This window comes from Tigriopus californicus, chromosome 4 (genome assembly GCF_007210705.1).
Source record: "Tigriopus californicus strain San Diego chromosome 4, Tcal_SD_v2.1, whole genome shotgun sequence".
In the NCBI taxonomy this organism is placed as follows: Eukaryota; Metazoa; Arthropoda; class Copepoda; order Harpacticoida; family Harpacticidae; genus Tigriopus; species Tigriopus californicus.
Window position 1 is genome coordinate 1,597,031 of NC_081443.1, and position 27,162 is coordinate 1,624,192.

The 27,162-nt window shown below is 43.1% G+C and overlaps 3 protein-coding genes across 3 annotated transcripts in view; 1 reads left to right on the forward strand and 2 right to left on the reverse strand.

The window, feature by feature from the left end:
- Positions 1-547: 547 nt before the first annotated feature.
- Positions 548-19,115, forward strand: LOC131878862 (lachesin-like). The gene is made up of 7 exons (XM_059224995.1): positions 548-2,240; positions 11,291-11,490; positions 11,568-11,689; positions 13,137-13,225; positions 14,461-14,572; positions 15,141-15,322; positions 16,673-19,115. The coding sequence occupies exons 1-7, from the start codon at positions 2,180-2,182 to the stop codon at positions 16,756-16,758; spliced, it is 852 nt and encodes a 283-aa protein (XP_059080978.1). The 5' UTR covers positions 548-2,179; the 3' UTR covers positions 16,759-19,115.
- On the reverse strand, positions 19,105-24,712 carry LOC131878861 (uncharacterized; the record flags this gene model as incomplete). Its single annotated transcript, XM_059224994.1, is given in 11 exon segments — positions 19,105-19,391; positions 19,482-19,793; positions 19,872-20,174; positions 20,230-20,463; positions 20,565-20,762; positions 21,750-21,956; positions 22,436-22,834; positions 23,515-23,881; positions 23,957-24,078; positions 24,148-24,457; positions 24,521-24,712. Coding segments are annotated over 11 exon segments (2,640 nt in total). The 3' UTR covers positions 19,105-19,385.
- A 1,053-nt stretch (positions 24,713-25,765) lies between these two features.
- LOC131879559 (uncharacterized) overlaps positions 25,766-27,162 on the reverse strand; it is a 1,901-nt gene continuing 504 nt past the window's right edge. The window contains exon 3 of the mRNA XM_059225915.1: positions 25,766-25,808. Coding sequence (XP_059081898.1) covers positions 25,766-25,808 — 43 coding nt within the window. The remainder of the gene's footprint in view (positions 25,809-27,162) is intronic.

Sequence of the window (27,162 nt, forward strand, 5' to 3'; positions counted from 1 at the left end):
CTCCAAGTTCAAAGTTTTCGGCTCGACGTCGGCCTTTCGTTTGGCGGTCTTTTGGAAGTACTTTCGGAGATGGTATGGATGTTAATGTCCTAAGACGAGTAGGGGGAAAGTACGTACGTTCTCTGTGGACTGGCAGGTCCAGATACTTATCAAGCCTAATCGGGAAAATTCTCGAGGAAGTCAAGGCTGGCCCAAATGTGAAATTATGAACTTGGGTCTTTAAGGGTACGGAACATTTGCACATGGGAGAATTTAAAGAAGATGGCATCTTTTTTCGCTTTGTCACGGATAAAGAGTAATTCAAACTCGAAAGACAATCGTCCGAAACTAATTGTATGTCGAGATATCCTCGCAACAATTCGTCCATTCTCTCTCCATTTCGTGGGAACAGAGAGAAGGAGAGAGAGAGTTATCTCACATCAATCTTCTTTTTTATCTACTTACAGGTCAGTTTCATCAAGGAGATCCACCATTCTATGGATCAGTGTGGAATAGAAGAACAGGAAAAACCTGCATTGGGTTGGTGTTGTTTCACACAGGAACTTTTTCTGGCCAGGAACTGGAATGGCAATCAAGCTATTTTGAAGACGAACCCCCAAAGAAAGAAAAACTACCCACGGAAACCCAGGAGCGAACCGATTCGGAGTACCTTTCATTTCGACGGAGTTCCAAAACCTATATAGGTAGACGGGCGGTCTGTAATAGCTCGAATTCGCGATTGGCGGTTCATAAATTTCATGCAAGCGACATTTATCAGTGACCCAAACACGATGGGGAGGGGTCCGAGCCATTAATTTGTACGGGTACCACAGTCAAGAAGAAAAAACTTTTGCCAAGACGAAAGTTTTTTTCCGCTTCTTCTTCGCGTTTTCTCTCAGCTCCTTCTTCGCAGCAGCAATTTTTGTGCCTGTGTTCCCGAGCCTCTTTAAGGTTGGTTGGGTTTGTTGGGTTGCCAAGAGCAGACGGCACACATCACCCTTTAAAAGCCTCTGGAGATCGACTCCACTCTTCGCTGCTTGGTTGCTTGCTTGCTTGGTTCATTTGGGTTAGCTCCTCTAGCGGACTCTTTCTAGGTTCAAGTTTCGGCCCTTGTGACTTTGGGCCGACAGCTGCCTGTACACGTACACGAACTCTGGATGGAGCCGTAGACTTGTTGTAGCAGACGAAATGGAATGACCTCTCTCGGGGGAACCACTCCGAAGTTCTGACTTATTTCTTTCCTCGCCAACCAAAGACAGAACGAAGGACGAGAAGAAGACGAGGTGACTGATAAAACAGTTTGGAACAATTCCTGCCCATCAACACCCATCTCTCTTTTGTCATTGGGACGAAGGGGACGGCACTTTTCTCTCAGGACTTGAATGATTTGACAATTTGGTGGCCCGACTGACGGATAGATTGATGCAATCACTCTCCTCAAAGAGAGTACGAGAAAGTGTGTGAGAAATTGAATCGTCTTCCAAATGTGGCTCAATTTGGACACAAAAAACGTGTCGCTAGCTCGAGGGGACATGAAATTCGTCTCACTCTAAAGGAAGAAGACGAAAACGAAGAAGAAGACCACGGAGAAAGGGAAACCCAACCTTGGGCCAGAAACACAAGAACCACACTGATATATCCTCATCCGTGGACCAGAAAATCCTACTCAATCCAATCTTCCCACTCCGTCCGTGTCTCCGAAACCTGACGAGGAACGAAAAAAAGGCTCAACACGCCCTTAATCCGACAACACCCAAAGTGTGTGCAGTTCAAGACAGATCAGCCTTGCCCACCGAATTAATTCTAGCCAAAGTGAACGCACCAGAATAGCCGTGCTGCAACTGTCTGGCTTTTTAAGACTCTTGAATTACTGAAAGTCGAGCCTCCCTGAATTTTTCCCGCCAAAGCAAAAAGCCCGCGAACTCTGAAAAGAAAGTGCCCACAACATTCATAAAGAAGAACAAAAAAAGAACTTTGTAACCCCTTTGCGTTTTTCGCCGCGGTGAGCAGACCATAAGAAGAATAACGGAAAAGACAAAAGAAACCTTTTTCTACAGAGACAGAATGAGTGCAATTCAAACTTGTGTTTATTCCCCATATCCAAGCTCGTTCGCTGTCTGAAGGTTCCATTTTTATTTGAAGAGATCTTCTCGAGCCATCCCTCCAGACAAAGAAGAATAAGTGAGACAACTCCATCATCATGTATCAATCCTGCGTGTTCATTCTTTGTTCCTTGGTGCTTTTGGAACCTGCCAGACTATGTAAGTACACACTCCCACCTTTTCTCAACTAAGCTTTCATCTTCATTTTTCGACCAGAAAATGTAAACGTTGCGCGCTTTCATTGGATTCTAGTCTCCTTTTTGGTTCAGGACTCTTTTTCTCAAGCTGGGCCGTGACAGGTTTTTTTTCCAGGGGTGTATCCTCACAGTTCTCAAACTGTAATTAATGAATATGTTTGTTGGGCTTTGAAATGCACAAGGTGGATAAAAAAAGAACTCATGGGAAAACAAGTTTTTTTGGCCTTGAAACCAGAGAGAAAGTGAAAACCTAGAAGACTGGTGATTATCTATCTGGGTTTGGAATAACAAGAGTTTTTTGGTGATCACATGAACGACATTTCGGGATAGGAGGGAGATCTTTTAATGCTGTGTAATTGGAAATTCCTCTGAAAAGTCGAGAACAGCTTGGTGTCCCATTCCTCCTCCCCCTGTTTCAGGGTTTTCCAATTTTTCGCTTCTTTGCTCTTCTTCGTTCTCGTCATGATAAATGAATTTTCCCTCATGCTTTCCCGGTTTCACTAAAGAGAATGGTGGCTCCAATTACATACTACTCCAACCCAAAGAGCTACTCCGACCCTTCTAGATTGCTTTTGAACTAGAAAATCGCCGCCAATTAATCGCTTCTGGACTACTATCCGGGGCAGAATGACAGAGAGAGAGAGAGAGAAAGAGAAAGACGAGGAGGAGGAGATTGAGAAGTAGAAGCAAGAAGAGAGGCAGACATGAGGAAAATGCTGACTCGTGAGCTTCTTTACCCAAAGTCATTAATAACTTCGAGACAAGCTCCCACCAGTTTGTGCGTCTGTGCGAACTAAGAGAGCGATCGTTTGGGGATAATCCGGGTAGACTCCGCGACATCGTTTTCATCAATTGATCTTGTTGATCAATTCTTGAAAGAGAGATCAATCGAAAGGGAGGCCCATGACCTTGACCACCTCACATCGCGTTCAGTTGACAAGCAGCCCCCGAGACCACACTCCTACATTCAAGGACGGCCTTGTGCAATCTTCATGAAAAGTATGTGGGACGAGTACGTGTAGGTTTCATTGGTCGCCTAAAATCTTGGCGACTGTATCCGCTGGGTACGAGCAACTGAGACCTCATTTTCTCGTATGGGAATGATCTCCATTGAGTCCTTATTTAAATGGCTCTCCTCGGTGAGTTCATTGGGTTGTGGCAGTGGGTATTGTGGTCTGGAAGCCAAGAGAATCCTGAGGAGAAGGGAAGAGGGGAAGAGAGAAAGAGCGAAGGGGGAGGGGATATCCTGTCCACGACTTCACCTTCAATTCTTGGTGGTGAGGTCACATGACTGCAGTTGGATTAATGAGGGATCAAGAATGGTTGGCAAGCCGCCAGGCTTGGCTCTGTTTCTTTCTCTCGTTTTCTTTTTCATCGGACCTTCAAAACCAAACATGGAGATTCCATAGCCCAGGAAAACCATTCATTCACTTCGAGTTTGAAATCAAGTTTCCACGATTTTAGAAACGGTGAAGTCAGTGTGTTGCAAAAGTTCCTGGCAAGTTGACACGCGTATTCTGGCTTCAAAGGTCTCTTTTTTTGGTCCTAAAGCTTCAAAAGTGGCTGCCAGCTCATTAGACCAGGATTGGCAAAAGTGAAGATTACGCGGGAATCTGATTTCAAATGAATCTGCCTCTGGAAAGAAGGCTTCGGCCCAGATTGGATTCTGGTATGACCTGGGTCTGTGCACAATCAGCTTAGGTTTGAATGGCAACCATGCAGGAAGCGGTTCTAGAGTTGATACCTACTAGTCAATGGCTTTAAAATTCCACATGAAGGCCACCTTCTCCCCTCGTCCTCCGACGTGTTCCAAAGCAGACTTGAGATCAAGTTCCGGAATGAAGGGATCTACATATCCCAAACTGGATTGGATTGGGATCCCTCAATCGAATTTTTGTGACCTGGATTCTTTCAATTTCAAGCTGATCTCGCTCGTGGTGGAAAAACGGCCGAAAAAAGATGGCTTGCATTTACTGCCTTTGTTATGTGGAGTGTATGGCTTTGAAGCAAAATATCTGCTTTTGCTTCAAATGATGAACACCCGTTCGATTGTCGAGTAATTCAATTTTGAACCTGGCTCACTTGGCAATGATTCCACAAAGCCAATGACTATCATGATGATCGCCTCTTGGAATACAAGAGTCTGAAGATGCTACTCTGAGAACTTTCCTGTTCCTTTCGTTGAAAGCATCATTCCAAATAGGAACTGAGTGAAACAAAGGAAAATTCCAAGCTATTATGAAGGTAATTAATTCGAAGAGGAAATTAGTTATTTCCAGGCCGCTGTCCGTGAAAAGCAATCGCTCTTTTCCCGAAATGTACGCATACATTGGCCTTGTCAAGAGCGATATTCGCATCGTTTGGGAAAGAGTTTTGGGTCCATTCATGTCTGCTCACAATTACCAAAACTCTTTGGATTGCCACAAAAAGCTTTAGTCGTGAATACGATGCTGGCAGCCTCTTGGCCCCTCAAGATCAGATGGAAGGCAGGGGCTCTAGGCCTTGGTTTGATTTGCTTTATGGGCCTGTTGACCACTGAAATCCAGGCCTTATGGTCACAAAGGCGAATGGAGAAGAATAATAATTAGAGGCGGATAATAGGCCAACTGTTCTTACACAATTATCTATTCTAGACATTCCTCGTCCAAATCCAGCCGGATGGGACTCACTGGTCTTAATGTTTCTATCCTTGATGTTGTAATGAGACTCGCCTGGCACTTGATTTGCTCTTCCTGAAGGTTGGAGCTCAAGCATAAATATTTGTACAAGCTCAGCCGCGTAAGAGGGAAGGAAATGGGCTTCATTGGTTAGTTTACGGTGCTATTTGAATGACTCGTCTAATCCGCAAGAAAAGCTGAATATATCTACCAGGGTGTTTAAGCCGTGTCCTCATCTCCGAGTGCGTAAAGACCGCAGCTATAATGCTTAATGCTGTTTGACTCTCTCAAGTAAGACTCAAGGCTTATGCAAATGCACTCCACCGATCGTGAAACTGCCAAGTCTCATTCCTTATCCCGAACGAAAATCACGTTCATATTCGCTTGTTTGATGGAAATCCGATATCAAGGTCACCCCGCCAGTCCTAATTGAGCCCTGAGTATTGGATCCCGAAATATGAATTGCCCTTGCCAAAGAGATTAATCATCCTGAGGCGATGAACCATGCCAAAAGAAGTTCTTCCGCTTTCAACACTCGACCCTCGGCCCTCCTGCCCTCGAGCCGCTTCTGAGGTTATCATTGGAGGGGAGGTCGTGGAACACGTACTTTTTGCCTCATCCGGAAGTTTGTAGTATTGATACATGAAAAGTTCAGTTGCCCCGCCCTCTCTGAGCACTCTATCTTCAACTGTACGCTCCCCAAACTAATTAAGAACAAAATGGAAATCGGACCAACTCTTTCAATTTTTTCACAAAGAGGGTGGACAAAAAGCCTGACACAGATTCATAAAGGAGGGATAGCTCAGAGTGAGTACGACGCTCCCAGCCTTGATATTCTGTTCGCTTAATCTCAAAATTTAAAACGACACTGCTTTTTCGTAAACGGGAATACAAATGGTCCGATTTTAGGGCGGCTCATGATGTTAACACCCAGACTAAATTGCCATGTTGCAATAGCTGTGTCCCATAACGATATTAGTTAGACGATGCACTTTTTGGAAAGCCTTTGTCTGATATGGATATTGACAGGTCACTAGGATAACAAATGCCTTCAATTAATCAAGTAAATGGCCCCCTTTGTGAGCCTTTTTACTACTGTATGAACTTGAACTTAATGGAATGGGCGATAACATGGAACGAACAAAACCGATTGTGGGTTTAAATAGCTACGCTCATGTATGCTTTGGCCACATTCATTAGTATTCATGTGTGCATCCCCATAACAAACACTTTTGGAAACTAAAATTTCCCCTCGATCGAATATTCGATCCCCTTTGGGATCGTAACGCACTCATTGGCTTCACCTTCGAGTCATGTCCCGATGAAGGCCTTTAACAGGCCAAGCCCAAAAGTTTGGCCCCGGATTATTACGCCAGGTTTCTGTCCTTTCAAGGCCAAGCGGGCTTTAAAATTGATCTTATATTTTTCCTCCAGAACGACTCTTTCGTAGGATGGAAGACAAATAGCTGAATCGAGCTCAAGGGAAGTGGAAAGTTTCTTACAGAGTCGCAAGGCCACTCCCACGAAAGTCTAGGAATGAAGACTGGATGGAACATGCAAAAACCAATGACCCCGAAAAATCGAAGCGAGTTAACGGTGGAATTTTACGACTTGGGCCCGCTTCATAAAATGACCTTAAACAAGAATTCCAGTGTGTGCAGTTCCCGCACTCGAAGAACCATGTCTTGCTGTCGTTCTTACGAAGGCCATTATCGACGGGTTGCGTTCCAAGCGATATCCTAAGGCGATTTAACTTGAATAACCCTATAGTACAGGGCGGCTATTTTTGTTGATAAGTAAAACATTCTGTACTCGATTTGATGTCCCAGTAAGAGGTATGTGAACCCATGGTCCGTAATTTTATTGCCGAATGCTGTCTCTAATTGTTCGGTTTCTTCGAGGAGCTTTTTGTGAGAAACCAATCATTGCATTGCGTTCAACCATTTGCTGAGGATCGTGGAAGTTGAAAATGACAATGAATGTTCCATGAATCATATTTTTAAGCAATGTTAACCATATCGTTTGTTTACTTTTATGTCATGGACAACTGAATCTTTTCTCAACCAGTCATCAAAACGGACAGTTTAAAGTATTGCCCATTCGACTCAATTATGTGTCATATGGAACCTGTTCTATTTAGGTGGGAAGGTCCATGAGAGAGCGATATTGTTTTTCGCCATAATCATTTTTTCCTGGATCCTCAAGATTCAGAGCCCTATGGAGACCTGTCGTGCCTTCTTCAAATGAGAGAAAGCTAGAAAGGGTCGGGAAAAATCTTGAACCAAGTGGCGGAACGAGAAAGTTCGCCCCGACTTCCAGTTCTCCTCGGGGATTGAGCTCTGGTGGCAATTTAATTAGCTCAAGGATCTCGAGACCGTGGTGAGTGACGTTAGGTAGGTGGGTGAAGCTGTCGGCATAGCAATTAGACTGGTTGATTGTTATTATGATCCTTCAATAAGAGCAGAAAATCTAATGCACCACTTCTGGTCCCGACACACAGAGACAGGCAAGCAAGAGAGGGCAGCTATAAAGGTTTACAGTGCAGGTAGAGTAAAGCAAAGAGATGGACCAAGCATGACCTTCCCTTCTCTATGGAATGGATCTTTTTTCTCGCAGAGTAATTTTCCTGTAACAAGATCCTGTGTAGAAACTCGAAATCCGAAGCTACATATTTTAGGTTGTTTGGAGGTGATGAATCATGGGATATCCTGAAAACCTGTATAATGTATATATTTCTCATTCACGGTCGATATTCCTATATGCAAATCCTTGGCGCTAGCAAGACAAGAGTGTTCTTTTGGCAGACAAGAACACATTTTGCTTCGGGGTACCAGCCATGTTTTATTACTGGAACAAGCACCCCCAGAGATGAGCGCACGTCAAAGTTGCTGGTTAAAAAGAATTGATTGGCAAATTAGGCATATTTCTTGTTGATGTTTATCAATGAGGGAGACTTACAAACGCCATAGTTTACACTCACTTTGAATTGAATCCACACTTAATTTAGATTTAATCATTCCCGTTCGGAAATTCCGTCTTCTTAGCGCATCCGTTATGAAACGAGATCAAGTCCGTTTTGATCTGATTCTTTCCCGGGATTTACATAAGGAAAAAGCTGGAAGTCCGTTTTTCTCAAGTTCCTCAGCGGTGTCAAACTTTACCCACTGAGTTTTCGAGAAGCATCGGCTAATGAGGACTCATTTCCCCGTCCGGAGAGCTGCAAAAAGAACAGGAAGAGGACGAGGGAGGACAGACTCTTTGACGACAGCCGTCGCCAGTGGATGTGATGCCACATAAAGGAAGAAATATAGTTGTTCCTCATTCTAAGATTCTTATTACCATTGCCTTTCAAACCCATGTGATGCTCCACGTCGCTATTACCTCCCGTTAAAATGGTGGAATGTGATGTCAGTGCATAAACACAGGTTGTCGTCTCATTCATATTCCTTTCCCCCGGTTCATAATGTGTTCCTTCGGTGATCCTCCTCTTCCTCGCAAAAGCCTCATTGTTCCGAATCCCCTTGCTCTCGATGGAACCCCATTGCGATTATGGGGGTGTGAAGGATTTTTTCCCGACCATTGGAATAAAGATAACCATATCTAGGGGCGCACTTTAAGCCCTCCCTGGATGGCTTTTGGTGCGAAGGCAGGGAGGAAAAAGGGGAGGGAGGGAAAGGGACGTCTTCTTGGATGTGCACGGCACCTCCGTACTAGGACTACATGACTACTACTATTACCACCACCACTGTACATGAGGATAGGTAGGTAATGGGGAATGATTTATGACAATGGGATCGTTCCTGTCAAGATCAGACAAAGGCAAATGGAATATGAAAATCTTGTTAAGTCATTCCCTGTGTCCTCGGGATTGTCAGATTGAGTTCACAAGACTACCTACAATATTTGGCTCACTTTGAATTTTTCATTGTTCTCAAAATACATCTTTTGCTTGCACATTTGCATCGTATTTTTGTGTGTACTTGAGGAAATGAGAATTCCAGTTAGCATCTCGGCTGGAACCTTGGAGAGAGATTGACATGAAAGAAGGCTTCATGTGTTTGAGGCCGTTTGCTCATAATTGAATTGCAGTTGTTCAAATGTAGCCCGGAGGTTCTAGCTGACGAATTCACTTTTTATGAATGCCATCTGTTTCCATAGGACTGGCAAGCCCATCTTGTCTTGAGTCATTCCCGTCAGAAAATGTAAAAACGAGACTTTTATATGCCTGAAGAGGCAATTTCAGACGCTAAGGAATTTCGACTTAAACAAATTTAACCCTTTTCCTCATGATTTCAAGGCCATGCAGACGACGAGTTGGACAGGAGCTCATCATGTCTGTTCGAAAGAGTCCCAAGAGGTTCTCACTCACTCGTAAGCTTCATGTCGTAAAGGCTGAAAAATTCTTCATTTCATCAGGGCCTAGTTGGAGGCAAATGGGCCTAATGAAAACTTCATGGAGGGACCGCCATTTGCCTCCAGCCCCTGGGAGGGCCATACAACGTCTTCAATTTGGCAAAATATACATAAGCCCGTTGTTAACCCGTCAACCCTCTTGCTTTCTCTCGCTCTTTGCGGCACTTTCTGTTGATGTATCTCCCAAAAAGAGGATGAACACAATTTGAGGCGCAGGAACTTAGTTATTTGAATATAGACAGTTTCTCATTGTGAAGGTTTTGAGATTTGGGCACAAGTGATACCTTTGCCTCCAGGTGTTATTTTTGTTCGCAAGAATCAATTGCGCCATAATGCTTATGGCAATCACACTTCTTGTCATTTTGTTACCAGCTCTATGGTCACACTCCACACCTTTTAGAACGAAAATCATCGTCACCCTGAAGAAGGCTTTGCAATAACTTTGATGGTATTTCCGTTGAAATAACGATGGAACCTGGTTGCGAACATTGAAATCTTTGACAAATTAATTAAAAGCGTCAAGAAATGGCAAGGTATTCACAACAGCTTAGTGACACATTTTTGAAGCTTGCACTAGATTCATACTTAACCTCATGTTCGGAGATTGTAGGAACATATGCACACCTTGGCCGATCTTGTGCATCTCAATGCCCCATTCCAAGTCCATGTCTGATCCAAGCACAAGAAAAGTTTGTTCTCATTGTGACATTGGATTGAAACTCCATTTTCACTTCGAAGTTCGTGATTCTTTTACGTTCCAGATCAGTCAGAGTCAGTAACATGGAGAATCCCAGGATAGTTGGCTTTAATTTCGTATTGTACGGTGAATTTCCACTCTCAACATACGTTCCACGACTTCGAAAAGGTCTTTCAAGAGAGTACAAAACTCGTTATTAGAATTGTATGTATGTGTAACTATACTCTACGTTTACTATGTTCACAATGAAAGGGAGCATTCGTACGCCGGAAAAGACCAAATGCAGTCAGTATATCCGAGACAGATCTTGCACAACAGTAAAGTAATTCATAGGCGTGTGTAAAAGGTGTGGTAAAAATTCCAAATGGCGAACATTGCACAGGAGGTGGTATTTCTAGCCCAATATCCATTGAGTTCAAGTGGGTGGGTAGATGAGATTCCGAGATTTCAAGATTCCAAGGTATATTTATTACAGCTTCAAAAGGTTCCATTCCTTGTACTGATGAAATTGAAGAACATGTCTTAGAATATCAAGTGATTCTTAGTAATCACATATTCTTTTTTTATGAACTCACTTTGATCTTACGTGAACCGATACCATGGATCTTTACAAACGTCAAGCTCACTTGTGCAAAATATAGAAGCAATTTCTCAATTGTAACTCCTCATATGCTCGTGCTAAAAAACCTGGCTCTAAATCAACACACTTCGTAAATTACAATTATCTAGGGATTTGGCACATCTGTGGGTTCAAAGGATCAATACTGAATGGCTTATGTTGTCTCCAGTCCCGCGTTTGTCTAGTAGCTCTGTGTTTCATCTCAGTGTGTGTCGAATGGCAACGTTGTTCCAAAGTAGTGCCATGTGCTCAAGGGAGAAATATGAGCAGATTAGAAAATCATTCTCGTGCGTTAGTCATCAGCTCGAAGAACTCCCAAAGGAGCGAAAAATGCGAGAACTCACATCGGCCATTTGTTGCTAGCAAGCAAAAACGTTGGAAATGGATACTGCACTTTTTAAGTGAGCCCTTTTTTCTGGACAAAGCTAAAAATGAATTAAGTAGAGTATGGAGGATGATTTTTGAAGGCAAATGTCATGTTCTCAAGACGCGTGACTAGAATTTGTCATTCCAGCAAAAAGACGTCTATTGCATTGCCCGAAGGCATGAGAAAGAAAAAGACCCTTCCCAACATAAGAGCTAGTTTTTTAGACAAAATCTGAATGTAAGTTTTTCTCTTTTTTCAGATGGCGCCGAGGGTATCCGCTCAAGACATCAACATCACTACCAAAACTCATTGCACAGGAGTGGTCCACAAACCATGGAGTTGATCAACGACCCAGAAAAAGAACCCATGTTCGCTTCGGATCTCCCACGCAACCTCACCGTCCAATTGGGAGGGACGGCATACCTCCCTTGTACAGTTCATAATTTGGGGAACAAATCGGTCAGAAGCTCACCTAAACTTAATAGTAGATGGCGTTGCAAAATGTTCGACCTTTTTTTTTTCTTTTCCTCATGCAGGTATCTTGGATTCGCAATCGAGATACTCATATTCTTACTTCCGATCGCGATGTTTTCATAGTAGACGAGCGTTTCTCGTCGCTTTATAATCCAGATAGCAGCACGTGGACTTTACAAATCAAGTAAGTAATAATTATGATTTACAATTGATAAGGACGAAACCTAAAGGGTGTGAAAAAGTTGCATAAAGACGTTGCATCATCATCGGATGCTTCAGTTTAAGTTTGCCAACCGATAAGATCAAGATCTCTGCTTTTGATGAGGACAGTAAAGTACAGCGATCTTGGTTTTGATTGTGCTCTTAATGAGAATCGTGATGAAGGTTCAACCATGAACGAGAATGGCGTTGATGAAGAATAATGGAGATCACAGATCTGGTTCCCGGAAATGATTCTCTCTCGTTCCACATGCCATTCATTAAGGCCGTTGATTACTTCAAAAAATAAACAATAACGGTTTCGTTCCGTTTCGGCTAACATGAGTGGTCGAATTAGTTGTTTGGGGAGGCCGCGCAATAGTAATGATCCATTGCGCCAAATTGGATTTTTAAGCGGTGGTTTGATAAATGGGATTCAAAAGTATCAATTACCTCGCACATGCGCGCACACACACACATTTTAAAGGTCTTCATTTTTGTGATCGATTGTTACTACACTTTCTCATTTTATAACAATCCAATGCACAGAAACCTCGGGTTTACTCGATCCAGAGATAAGGCCAATGGCATCAATCATTTAACACGCGATTAAATTTATGGAGTCTTTGAAAGATCTAGGCTATTTAGGTTACCTTATAGAACGATATTTCAGTTAGAAGCATAAAACATAAGTTTCTTGTTCAAGTGTGTTTAGATGACATGGCCATCTCATCTGAATTCAATTTCAAATCAAACAAGTCTACTTTAATTAATGATTGAAGCCCAAGACCACTAGATACTGCATAGGTTGGCTGTTCATAGTGAATTGAAATGAATAGTCAAAAGAATTTTCGACAAGTCCATCTACATGTTATGTTTTTGCTGTTTGATTTGGGTTCTACTTTTAAAGCACTCATATTGTTATGCAAAGTTTTCATTGAAATAGTCCATTTTTCCTAACTTTTTCGTCTTGTTTTGTTCATCAATCCGTATAGCGCATATTCTCCGTCAGTTTTGAATGCACAAACTTGAGGTATTCGATATTGTAAAAGGGACAAATCCCTGCCATTGGCTTGTCAAAGAACTTGTTAAATTAAGTTGCCTTTTTTAATTTAGATACCTCACATAGACTGTTAAGAGGATGTACTTGTTTTGTAGACGTTATCTCTAACAGGAAAGATGTTTTTGTTTGGCCATTTCTTTCAAATTGGGGCATTCCTCGTAAAACTAATTTTGCAAGGAATCTTCTAAGCCCAGAGCTCGGTAACCAATGCTAGCATCTTTTCGTCCTTATCAAGAGCAATGGTTCGTCCAAACTATTTTTTCCCAGAACATAAATGATTCCCCCAAAACCATTTCATTAAATCGGTCGGTGGTGCATTCAGTGCGAGGAAAAAGTTTCTTATTGGATTGAATCCTCGGCCTTTTTGCAGATATGTCCAACCTCGAGATGCTGGGAGTTACGAATGTCAGGTGTCGACGTCGCCCAAGAAAATGCACTTTTTCAACCTGGCTGTTGTGGGTAAGTCCCGTCAAAAATCGATCGGTAAAACAATAAGGCAGCAGACTAAAACGAGGCCGCGGATTAGTCCGAGCACCCTCCATCCAATCTGGATGGTCCAACCTGTTTCAAATCCATACCATATGTTGGGCATTTAGTTCAAGGTAAAAAGACTCAGGGTTCGTGATCGATGGAAAGGGGAGGAAACCTGAGCAAAAAGAGAGAAGAATGAGTGCTGGAAATGCCATGTTTGTCCTTCTAAAGTCAAATTTGCACGCTCTGGAAGTGGTTTCAAATAATACGGTAGAGACGCATGGAACTAACGGGGGACCAATGTGGAGCATTCGGAATCACCTGGGGACATTTATTAATTTAAGATCTGACAACGAAGCTTCGAAAAAGAAGTGCATCCGTGCAAGCGGGACAACGGGATTCTTGCTCGCTTGGAACACATTTTATGTGAACCTGGAACCATCCATGGGCGTAGGCGAATTAGGTCATTGTCGAAGAGCCATTGAGCACGTGTCCCCAAGTTTCAAATGGCTGCTCCTTGGCTTTAGATGAACTATGGTCTCAGGACATTTTCAACGTGCAAGTAGTGCAAAAAGGACGGGAAAAATCGCACTAATAGATTTTTGTGTGTTCCCATTCCATTTTTGAATGTTCCATGTTGTGCACGCTTGATCTAGTTACGAGCAAGGCAGGAGAGAGCTGCCTACCGCGATGGAAAGTTCGTCTCAATTTGTCCTTGAGCAGTCTGTTTAATCCAATTCTCATAAATTAGTTGTTCCACCCGGTTTCAACATGTTCCAAAAAGGACTTTGAGGATCCCTCTCTTCCTCCTCCTTCAACACTAACTTTTCTGTCATAACTCACACGAGTTTTTGTTCCAAAATATTCTCAGACATTCAAGTTGAAGGAACCTCAAAGTTTCCCCCATGGTTCCACGTCCCTCTCAAAGCTGCCTGCTTGGCACCCTTTGTTGCACCAGTTCTCCGTATGAGCGAAAAATATCCATGACCATAGCAAAGTTTTTTTGAAACGAGATTCCTATATCCCTTTTGAAATGTGGGCGTGGACCTAATTACCCATCCAACTTTTCCGTCGAAGCGTGGCCCACACGCCGTGACCTTGGCGAGATTCCCAATAGAATTCCAGTTTGAGTGCATCGTAGTATGTGGTTTCGAGTAGAACCATCTGATAAGACGACCACCGACGCTAGCTAATAGTTTTTCTCGACCTTCTCTCTGCTCTAGTTCCCAAAGTCCGCATCATTGGCAATAAAGACATCCACGTCCAAGCTGGAAGCGAGGTCCAATTGAAATGTGTGGTTTCCCAAGCGGTGGAACATCCATCATTTATTGTTTGGTGAGTTTTCTTCTCTTCCAATGCCGACACTATACACACGTGCGGTGCCTTGAAAAAGGCTCACTCGATAAGGAAGGCATCGGCTTTCTACCAACAAGCTATCATACGAGCCCAGAATACGGACAGTTCCTTGTTAGTAGATCACCTCTTTGGTAGATTCGCACTGCCCTGTTCCACGAACGGAGTACTGTAATAAAGTAATCTTCAACTTTTGAGACAGACCGCAATCAATCACCGTCAACGTATTGCATACGTCGAAAAAACGATGATCCTGTTTCTTTTGTCCTTCGGGTTCCCGGGAACACCAATCGAAAACAGACAAACTCTCGGATGTACGGTACAGCAGGGTTCCCGGGAACACCAATCGAAAACAGACAAACTCTCTCCCATTCGAAATCTATTTTTTTTGGCCTCCAACACACACACACACAGTATCAATGCTTTCCTATCCATTTGACCTTGTCCTGGATCCACTTACTATTGAGACATCCCGTGTGTGTATGAATAGATTGCTCCGCGATCCAATCAAAACCTCACACGCGTGTCCAATCCATTCGATCTTTTACAGGTACCACAACGATAAAATGGTGGTGAGTTCAGGGCGTCGATTCCCACGCTATGAAACGCCCACCAGGGACTCCAGTATAGGAACTTTCACCATCTCGCATGTGGTAAAGTCAGACGCCGGAAATTACACGTGTCAACCCGCCAACCTTCATTCGGCCAAGGTGTCGTTACACGTGGTCAATGGTGAGTCTCGATTTGACTTTCAAGTTGCAATTCAAGGTAGAATCAGGGCAACCTTTCGATGGCAAACAGTGACGATGTGAGGAGCAAGATAACTTGTTCCACCTGTCTTAAAAATGTGTTTTCCAAGTTTTTTTTCTGCCAAGCCTGCAAAAAACAGTGACACGTTTTTGCTTCTCCCGCCAAGCATTCCCTTGATAGTTAATAGGAAGGCACACGTAATTCTACTTAGCCACAATTAATGTTCCTCCCATCAAAATCCTGGGTATGGGGTTTTTCCTCCACCGCCCCCTTCGCCGGTTAGAGCAATGAGAGGGCCCTCAGTGGAGGCCCGAATGATTTATTCATAGCCCCATTCTCTAAACATGGCTTCCACCTGAAATGGAACAAAACAAAATGCCAAACGCCTTCATTCATTTACTGACGAGCTTTTGGCTCATAAAGACTGTTTTAAGGCCACTCGTCCAGCTAAGCTAACAAGCCTGGCATAAACAAAGAGGTCTTGAAGACGATTCATGCCATCGAAATAATGACCCCCTGGATTACCATCTTGGATGGTAATGAACCAAAGCGGAACAAATAAACAAACATGCACAAGGGACTTGTCGTACGTTGGTGCTTTTTTTCACGTAGTCACTCAGAGACCGCGTAATTTAAGCTCGATTTATTTTTCTTTAAAATAATTTTCAGATGCTGGTCCAAAACATAATATGATGAATATTCAAGATTGCATTTAAAAGGAATTTAAGTTTTCAAGAAGAAAGAAAAATAATGTTTCTAATTTGTGGCGTGGCGCAATTGAGACATTATCTTGAAACAACAAAGCAAACAAAAACGAAAAGGAAAACGAGTTGTTCATTGTTTCTGATATTTGTTAAAGATTCATGATATGCTTGTTGTATGTAACGGTTTTTGATAATTGGTTTTGTTTAGAACTGTTTTGTGTCTTGGATTTGAATTTTGTCAACGCTATCGAGAGTCTTGAGCCAGATTTATATCCTTCCTTGCATTTGAAGGCCCACGTCTTCAATGTGTCAGATTGTCTCAAGGGCTGTCATTGTTCAATGGGCGTGTTTGTGGCCTTTCAAAGATAGGATTTGTACAAAGAATGGTCTCTTCGCTGTCAAATTGTCTATGGCCTTTTGAAGCTCTCGTGATGTAGTAAGAAGAGGGAGGAGCATATTAGTCACAGGTGTCAAGTAATTACATTCCTGCGAACCACTAATTAAACAAATTGTATTGGCAGCCAACCAGCCAACCAAAGAGACTGGCTAGTTGTCTACAAATTACTAATAATCGAGAATCCATTACATCATGTTCTGTAATAACGTTGAGCGTGTTATTCTACTTTAGGAGAACTCTCTGAGCCGAGTATTCAAGGCAGTGGAGGAGCCTTGTCCTTGTTGATTCATTCAGAACTGTTGTTCTGTTGCTCCTGACCTTGGCAACCCTGACATCCATCATAAGATGATCATGAGGACAACAATAGTGGGATATAGAAAGGAAAGGCCAGCGGGTGAATTCCAAGAAGCGATTAAGTTTTGATCGCATATCATCATCAATCTACCGGACCTGTCAAGCGTTTTCGACAAAGAAAAGTCCAGGGGAAAATGTGACATCTCCCGTCGTTTCATTCTCTTTCTGTCCTCTGGCTTCTTTTGGTGAGCTTGCAAGCTTCCCAAACAGTGCAAACAAGGTTTTTCACTGATGATCAATTATGGTCTTCTTGACATGCTTACTACCTTTGGTCCAGTGGCATGACGAAAGTGTTGGAGGTTGGTTCTGGAGTTATTTTGCCAAGTTTTGGCACCAAGACCTCAGAGAGAGGGACGAGTACACGGGAAAGAGACTCCCACCTTTGGCGTGACACTAGACATCAAGGTGACCACAAGAAAAGTTATTGATGTTCTTGACGCCCTTCCAGCACCTACCCACCCCCCTTCTTTTGGCCAGCTAATTCCACGCTTTTCACCACTGTTAAATGCTTCCACAGGTCGTTGAAGAGGCCAGAAAAAGAGTTCAGGCCAGTGACACCAAAGACATAAATCGATATCCAAGAAGAAATGACTTCCCGTCAGGGTTGTGGTGTTGAACCCAATGAATGCACTTACTGGACGTATCTGGACCGACGAAGTAGAGCAGAAGAAATATGGCGACATCCTAAACTCCACTGAAAATGTCAACGACAGTCGGTGATAAAAAAGGAAGAAAAAAAAGTGTTGATCATAGTGGGAAAACTCCTGCGACCAAGAGTGGAAAGAAGCCTGACTGGTGGACTCCGCCGGCCTTAAAGAGTCCAATAATGTTGCGACCGAAATCTCAAAATAACCTCTTGATGTGCGGTGGCTCGAGCAGCTCTGGAATTAGATTGCTCGTCCCTCCTCCACTCACTCCCCTCTTGACCACTCTGACACTTTCATTTTGTTGACTCAATCACGTTTGAGAAATGGCTGTCCTTAAGAGGCTTAGATTCCTCGTCACACTGTTTGTCAAGTCGCTATTACGGCTAGGACTTCCAGAGGACCGGCCATGGACAATGGCTTCCAATAAAAATGGCTTTTGAGCCTTTGGGAAGGTCGCCGTCATTCCTCTGGGAAGTATTGGAAAGCTCAAGATTAAACTTGAACAATAACACCAGGCTACATCGTCTCTCATTTGACCTTGGGAAGAAGTGAAATCCTATTGCTTGCAGGTCGTTGGTGCTGATTTCGTCAGAGCCGAAAGCCATTTGCCGTCCCACTGCTCATTGAATGGCTTTGACATTGTGTGGGCAGATGAACTCAAAAGCTCAAAGAACTCAGAGTAATGAAAAACCCCGACATTGCTTGTCACGAGAGCGTGTGTGACTAAACCAAAAAGTCTTGTCCACTGAAAGGCACATCAAAAGACCACCACTCAAAAATAAGCGAGTCAGATTGGTGCAATACTAATTTCATTGCCACATCCACTCACTCACTCACTCACTCACTCTACACATGCCCATGAAGGGAATGGAATTTGGAACACCAAATAATTGGGTCAACGCTTCCCCTCCTTCTTTCTACCCATGTTCAATGCGGAATTAAAGTTTTGAGGCGAGCCTGCAGAGTGAGGAGAGGGACCCCGCCGCCAGTCGATTGTTATTACATGCCATCATATTTTGCAAAATGTTCCACTTTCCCAATTCCACTTCAGCCTCACGGGGGGAACGAAGGAAGAAAGGAGCGAGGAATTTTCAATGGTCTCTCACCCATCTCTCATGAATGGTTGCGGTGAGGAGGGGCGAAAAAGAATCCACATCGACCAAGTCTGGCTTAGTGGTCATCGAATGGCTCCCAAAGATACCACCGTACTTTCAAATTCCAATGGCAAGCGCCCGGAAGGAACGCCAAGTATGGCTGAAAACGACGCGGGTGGAAAAGACCCTCGTTCAGAAAGAGAGAGAGAGAGAGAAAGAGCTCTCTCTGATCTTTGATGTCTTTCGTTCGAATTTTCGCAAGCAGGATTGCTGTTTGTCCCGTTTTGGAACGGGCATGGTGTGACGAGAGTGGTTTTGATTGATCATTTGGAAAAGTGAAATGTTGAATGTTTTCTGTTAATTTTGGGCCAATTTGTTTGGACTAAAAGTATTGTACACTTGAACAAACATTGATTTGGATTTGAACGCTATTTATCGAGCCCCCTTATGTGTGTTATTACACCTTACGAAGATCTAATTAATCGAATAGAGATATACACCCATTACGGTAACGCATAATTACTGCTATACGAGTCATTTCTAAGTCAACAATAAACAAACCAGTAGCTATTTATCTCATCATTCCGTTTATTTCTCATTAAATATTCTCGATTGTGCATTTGACTGATGGTAAGTTTTGGTGAGTGATTTTTTTAAGAAAAAAGCAGCAGATTCATGGTTAGTCAGGAAAAGAATTGATGTTCAGCCCTTACATTGTACATTACCATTAAGATCTTATAAGTTGAATGGCGTAGAAGGAGGAGAAGGAGAGAAAGTGGGGATTTCAAAGTGAATTATCAATAAACAAGTCTCGTTGTCTTAGTGTACACAACACTGTCAATCGCCAAGTCAGAGCTGGAACCGAAAAGAACCAAGAAATCAGCCAGAAGGGTCCAACTATTGACTGTAGTAATCTACTACAGGTATATGTCCCACTCACGCTACCTTCACTTTGGGTTGTTGTTTGATAAATTGGGTGTCCACGGCAATTGCATCTTGGCTGAGTTTGTCCACGTTGCACATGAGCTTGCCGCTTCCATCCTTGGGTAATTTCTCGGCAAACACGATCCCACCTCGCAAATGATCCGTGTGAGCCAAGCGTGAGTGAGCAAATTGAAGGATCTCCTCAGCTGTGGCCTCATAACCGGTTTTCAGAACGACGAAAGCTCGAGGGAGATCCCCAATGCCATCCACATGGAACGCCTGGACGGAGCAATCGTCCACAGCTGGATGGGACATGACGACTTGTTCCAGAGTCTATCAAAGAGGATGAAGAAAAAAAAGAGGTATAGGTCACTCCCAAGAAGTGAGAATTTGAGAGGATCATTTTCTTACTTGAGGGTGGACAAAGACTTTCATCCAGTAGCTGATGTTGCCGGCCGCGTCAGTTGCGGCACTGCCGGATAGTGGAGTGACTGGCAGATCGGCATTCGAACCTCGGCGGGATCCACCCGCTCTAACAGCTCCTCCAGAAACCCGACGTGACTCTGAGGGGCGTCTTTTGCCACCTGCGGTCCCCGTGGTTGATGCTGCTTGAGGTCCTTTCCATGCTCCACCCACGGCACCTGCGGAGGGCTTGTCTTCCAGAATGCAATCCATTGAACCCCGTCGGGACCGATTCCTCATGCCAAATATATCCTGACAATCATTCAACAATTCATTGCCTGACAATCATATTTTGTCAGCCTTTTACCTGGGGATCATTGGGCACCTCGAGCGAAATTTTCTTGGCCGAGCGTTTGGTTCTCGGGCTGGGACATTCTTCCTCGGGACTGGCCATAAAAGATCCATTGGGTTGTTTTTCCAGTTGTTTGACCACCTTTTTGGCGGTTTTCGGGGATTTTCCCAAGCTCGAACTCACTTTGGAAGGTGTCACGCTCTGGTCATCGGCGGGAATGTTCCACTCGGACTCAGTTTGTTTGTTAAGCTGGAACAAGAGATCCATCATAAATAATAAGAGGTCGCTTTTTTCCATTTCCTCGCAAGAACTTTGGAACTTGAAAACTTGTTCCCCAGGGAATGATTTACCTCCTCCATTGAAAGGGGTTCATAATTCTTTAGGACATCCTTCATCACCTTCCAGTTCTCATCTCTGGGTATGTTCTGAATGAAATAGAGACCACCTCGGATCCGCTCGTGATCTTGAAGACGAGATTCGATGAGATTGGTGAGATTCTCTTCAGTCTCCTCGAAACCGGGACGGAGGACCACAAATGCTCGAGGGACCTTGGGTTGGAAGCAAGCAAGTCAGGACATGAAATTTGAATTTGCTTCACTTTGGGCCTGGCATTTTTGTGGGCCCTCTCTTCGCAACGAATCAACTTGGAATTCAAGATTTTCGTGCCAAGGCGTGGTAAAAATCTTTGAACCTATAATTAGCCAACCACCATTGTCCAAGGCCAAACACTCTAAGCTGTTTGATGGAGCTGGGACGACAGAAATAAACGCCTACTATCAAACTTATTTTTCGTATAAGTCCACAATCTAGGTGTTTGTAGTGAGGTTGGACCACATAAGTTTTGTCTCTCCTTCTTTCCCACGTGTGGATATACTTGGAACACTTTGTTCCCTTCTTGTTGACGTGATGTCAGTATGAAATAACCACCAACTTGAAATCCAAGGGCTGTCTCAATTGATGAGGTGGTTGAGGTAGTTCTCGTTTACAAAAATGTGAGTGTCCATCAGTGCCAAACTCTGCGAGTGCTACCACCTAAGTGAGTGAAAGTATTTTGTTGTGCAATTGTCGGTGCCATAAGAGAGGTCCATGTTCATATGCATTTACAAGTTCATTTCAAGAATGGAGAGGGCCCCTTTGGGTCCCATAAATGCCACACATATACACGCATAGCTGGTCTTTTTTTTTGCAACAACTTATGCTAGAGACTGACTGAATTGGAAAGTAGTACTACATTAAGATGGAATTTGCTTCTGCAGAAGTTCATGTGTGCATGCATGCAAGTGCTCGTTTTAGCTTGGGCACTGCAGTAATCCTTGCAATGCTTCAAATTGGAGACGTATTTTCCGCGCAATCAAGTATTTGCGTGGCCTTTCCCGCAAGCTGCAGAACTAAGGTTTTTTCGGGAAAAGGAAAGGGGGGGGGCGGTTTTGTCCTAAATGAGCGCTTGGGGAAAGAAGGCCAGGATTTGCCATAAATCCCAATATGAAAAAGCCGAATTAGTCTCATCTTTCGGATTGCACGTGGTGTAGCCTTACCTCTCCGTTCTCTTTGTTGGGGATTCCGACCACCGCAGCGTCCACAATATTGCTCGAGCCCAGGAGTCGAGATTCCAAGATATTCGGGGCCACTTCGTACATCCAGAAATGAATCAAGTTCTCGATTTTCTCGACGTAATATATCACCCCTTGGGAATCATAGTAGCCTAAGTCACCGGTGTGAAAGAAGCCCTCGGCATCAAGAAGCTAGACGAATGGGAGAGGAGCAAGAAATGAGTCCTGTACAAAAGCAGGATGTCAAGTTCAAAGTGATGGTCCATTGTTTGTCTGAATTGGGCCCACCCTGCTTAAAATCGGAACAAAGCCTTCAGCAAAGTTGGTGGTAGTGGGGTAGTGGGTAAGAGGGGACGGCCAGAGCAAGCCAGGTCAAAGCTGATTTATGCTGGACCATGGGTCAGTAAATCCTGGCGTGGGAGTGAGCAGGGGAGGGGGTCAGGATAAAGTCTTCAGCGAGTAATTTTGAGCCTCCAAAAGCCCCGAGCTGGGCCCTGATGGCAGCTTTTTAAGGGGCAAGCCTTGAGATTAAATCGCCTCCCAAAGATGATGGATGGCCAGAGCTTAAGAATGATTGTGCTTCAATTATTCCTTGGCCTTGAGATCCGTGCTCATGCAGGAAAAATGGAGTGGAAGCTGGTTTGAAGGCATTCAAATTTGAATCGACTCACGTGTTTGTTGTCCTCGTTCAAGTATCCGACGAAGGTTTGCGGTGATTTGATGCAAATCTCGCCTTGCTCATCATGCCCTCCCACATTCTCATTGCTCTGACGACTGATGATCTTGATTTGAGTGTACATATTAGGCAATCCCACAGGCATGACATGGTCGTTGGGAGTCTCCAGAGCCTTGGCGGTTGTGACAGAGTTCTTCTTCTCTCGGGGATAAGTCAGGGTTACTAGACCACATTCATTGAGTCCATAGGCTTCCCGGACATACTTCACGTTGGGAAACCGCTCCAGTAGTTCTATGCGAATGGTGGAGGACAGAACACCACCTGAGGTGGTGATGGACTTCAGGCAAGACATGTCGTATTTGGTGATAGACTTTGATTGGGACAATAGACGAATCTGTGGGGAAAAAACAACATATCGTTCTTTTATGTAGCTCCGATTGAGATCTGGGTTAAAAAAGCGAGCAATCGCAGGAACCACCTAGGGGAAAAATGAATGTATGGGGTGAATCGAAAGAAATGGACCACCCCGTAGTTTTTTTAATAATATTTAAATTGGTAATCAAAATTAATGATGATATAAAAGTTCAATCTTTATTCATTTCATTCGAGAACATCATCAAATCTTTCTGCACACCAATTTGACCAGATTGTTTTTTAAAAGATCGGAAATTGTCAGTATTTGGAAACCTATGGGCGTTGTCATTTAGAAATGCAAATTGAATTTCAAGCGGTGACAAATTCTAGGGCTTGGCCAGGCCACACAATTTTGTTCCAAATGCTCGTTCGAGTTCATTCGCAACAAGTTCGAGAGTTCCAAAGAGTAGTTAGCATAAGTTGTATTCCACCTGTCAATCCCCACCCATATGATTTTGACCAAGTGTCTTCTGGAACTGATTCTGAAGGCTTGCAATATTATAACTAATAATGTTAATAAGTCATGGCGACCTATTTTCTTGTGCTAATAATACGGTTTACTACTACATCATTGCACTTTTAAAACAACTCAAGGCGCCGGAAAACTGTAGGCGGTCCATTACTTTCTCAACACCCTGTGCTTCATGTATTTAGGCTTACCTGCCAAGGATAAAGATTGGCGGTCTGAGTTTTGTTGTCCACGATTAAATCAAAGAATCCCGTATCTGAGTACTCGGATAAAGTGAAGACGGACACTCCATAAATGGCTGCCAAGGCAACTGTGTAGAACCCAGACAGATGGAAGAACCAGTTTCCGCAAGCTATGTTTTCCCCCATCATTTGATCTAGATAATGATTGGCAGCGCCATCGGGAGAATAAAACCAAGACATTAAGGACTTGTGAGTATGCATGATCCCCGCTGAATAGCCACTAGAAGCCGATGTAAAGGGGAGATAAACGGTATCGTTGTCCAAAGAGAGATCTAGCCGAGGTGGAGGGGTTTTCTCGTCATCTTCAAAGAGGTCGCTAAAAGATTGAAATCGACCATTAGTATGCAGTTTTGGTATATTGCTGGTTGGTTTGTGCAAAAGCTGAACTCACTTGACAGGAATACACCCTTGGGCTTTCCCTTCACTGCCGATTACAATGACGTGCTTGATGAGCTCGTTACCATCCACAACATCCAAGATGTCTTCGTAGTTAAAGTCATCACAAACAACGATCTAAATATAAAATAGCTGTTGTTTACTAAAATATATATATATATATCTGGAAACCATCATTCAACTCACCTTGGGTTTCGCCTCAGTCAATTGCTCTTCCAAGACATCCATGTCAATCTCACAGTTAACCGGCATCACGCAACCTCCGCATTTCCATGCCGCCAAAGCTAGGAGCCAGTACTCAACGTAATTGGAACAGCACATGCACACCACATCCCGTTTGCCAAAGCCCAATTTCGTTAGTCCACTGGCAATTTTAGAGACACTTCCGGCCACCCTACCATAGGTTTCGGTCCTTCCTAAGCTCACATCCTTCAACCAGACTTTGTTCGGGTCCTTTTCTTTGATCTTGGCCAATAGGAAGTCGTGGAAATACAATCTGGAATACATTCGCCCTTGTTCCCGTTCTGATCAAACCATTTTTCCCATGGCTATTGTTTACCTTGGGATATCCGTTTCCCGTTTCCAAGCGGAAAATTTGACCATACCAGGGGTTGAAAGCAGGCCCTTGTATCGGGCTTGCTGCGAGCTAGCCAGAGGAGGTGGGCCTGATGCCCCAATGCCTGAGGAAGAGCTTCCACGTCGATTCATGGCTGAATATGGAGTACTAAGGTTTCGCATCATTGGATCAGTCCTGGAACACAGAAAGATTGACTAGAGATCCAGTAGAAGATGCATTGCGGACAGGAGCCGTCGATCAACCTAAAAAATGTACCGTACACCCGACATGATCCATGTTGACTTGTGAAAGAGATCTCAATTTCACACCGAATGTTTGAGAAACTCCAGATGAAGGCAAATGTCAGACATGGAGACCAATGCGGGATCTAGCAATCTTAATCTGAAATCACGTGTCCCTCATAGGAAACTAATCTTTAGGGCATGTCCAAATGTCAAATTAGATAAATGAAAAGATTGCCTCTAACTGGGTAATTGAATCGGATGTTTTTTCAAGCTTATCCGCTAAGCCAGGACTCTTTCATCGCTTCATTTTGAAGCGAAGTATTCAGAAAGTGCGCCTGCTGAGACTCGAAAATTGAGCAGAAGTCTAAACAGAAAATTGTGAAATAAATCACCAGATGACTAAACACACTGGAATTCCGAGCCATTTGGACTGACGTTTAGAGATATTGTAAAGTAAAATCGTGGCCAGGAACCCAACAAGTCTACCATAGTTGATGGGTGGGCAAGGAAATGATGCCCCCTCCCCCCCCCTCTCAATCATTATTGGCTTTCGCCAGTCACGCCTGCTAATGAGCAAAAACTTAAATAAACATAAATGGCGCAGAGCGAGTGACGAGATCAATGAAACACCGTTTCCTTGCATCATCTGCATATGTGATCTTCACTAGGTTCTTTTTATCCTTAATACCAAATGGCAAATTAGATATTGCAAAGGCAGCAAGATCATAATGATCGATTGCGACAATATTGGTCCACTTTCTAAGGTGAATTTTGAATCGGCAGAGAGAGGAATTCAAACGGATGGTGGAAAATCAACCAAAACTCTGGATTGTTAATGTTAAAGGACTGAATAAAGGTGACGTTCATTTCGTTGCTGCCTATGATTTTGTCCCAATTTTTGTCTATAGCAAATCCTGAGCAGAATATAAATGAGTTCGGAAGTCAAACAGTTGTATTGGTTGATTCGAGCCCTATATTTCCTCAAGACATTCCACGTTAGAGGTCACTCAACGATACTCATGGCAAAAATCGAGACAGGGCTACAACTGTTAAATGCAAAACATAAAGTGATAGGTTCACAGACAATTTTCTAATTCCGAAGGCAAGTCCACCGAGGGTAATCTCATTTTGAAACATTGCTTTAGAAATATTAATAGGAGTGCCACACAAGATAGCCAAATAATCTTTTTCTAAAATGTCTTCAACGAAAACAGCAATCAGAGCAATGTGTCACTGACGTACTAATTATACACAAGAATTTGAAAGATTTGGACAAAGGTAACTCAAATGCATCATAAATCAGTTTGGAACAATCGGGACTATATTTAAAAGAGGTTTTACAAAAAAGCGCACTCTGGTGTGCTGAATGATACCATTTTTTGGGTTAGAAACGAAAAAAGAATAAAAAACGAGTCTTGCATTTGATGGTGACAAGTAAACCGAGTAAGAGATTGGATTAATGAAGTCGTGAGTACGTATTGACCAAGCTGCATAATTTAAAATTTATAAAGATGGTCGGATCAGCTTAAAATTTTGCGCTTGTTCATTGCATTTACATATCACTAAACAACGGAATCAAATAAAGTGGATTGGCATATTGTACGTACATCCGCCTTGGCCGTACAGAAAAGTGGATTGGCATATTGTACTAGAATCTCTCAAAGACATGTCATTACATCGTTTTTGTAAGTTCCATTGGTTGTTCTAACTTTCATTCCGAAAAGTTGATCCCTTAATCAAGATATAACTGTGGTGCTCAAATGTATTGCAATCCTATTATTAAAACTGTGCAAAGGCCGAGAAAAGTTCGGAAATGAGAGCCTTTCCTTACCCAATATGTTTTTTTGTGGTCTTAACAAAATAGAGAGATTGCACAAACTCTTGTTGAGATTGCAACCATTCTCTAAATAAGAGAACTTATTGGCCCAGTTTGATCCAATAATCAACATCAAAAAGTATATACCTAATAATATGGGCAAATGTGTGTTCTTTAAATTCAGCTCAGAAAGATTTAATTGTATCCAAAATTGAGGATTGTCACAAAAGCATTTTCAAAATTCATATTGCGGAATCATGTATTCAGCTGCAAATTTAGGAGGTTCATTGCTCCTCACCTCTTTTGTTTTTCCTCAAAACCTTGTTGATAACATGATTTGTTTAGTATTCGTTTTTCCTTTTGCTTCCAAATCAACAGTTAGTTTATCTTCATATTATTGGTGCGCATAGTCGAGTTTAGATAACGGATCCACGGGCTTGTTTAAATGAGTGCTATCTTGCTGAAAGTTTGATTATGGCAAAGCCCTTCTGAATGTAAATGTTTTGCATTCAAATTGGCAAGATATTGACCATTCGCGAGCGATTATGGCCAAACAGTCTTTGACAACGGGCACGACAAATCTG

Bases quoted from the DNA above. Each gene is read 5' to 3' on its own strand.
- LOC131878862 (XM_059224995.1), top strand. From the start codon at position 2,180: ATGTATCAATCCTGCGTGTTCATTCTTTGTTCCTTGGTGCTTTTGGAA. The intron at 11,491-11,567 runs GTCAGAAGCTCA...TTCCTCATGCAG, and splicing joins ATAATTTGGGGAACAAATCG to GTATCTTGGATTCGCAATCG. The intron at 15,323-16,672 runs GTGAGTCTCGAT...ATTCTACTTTAG, and splicing joins GTCGTTACACGTGGTCAATG to GAGAACTCTCTGAGCCGAGT.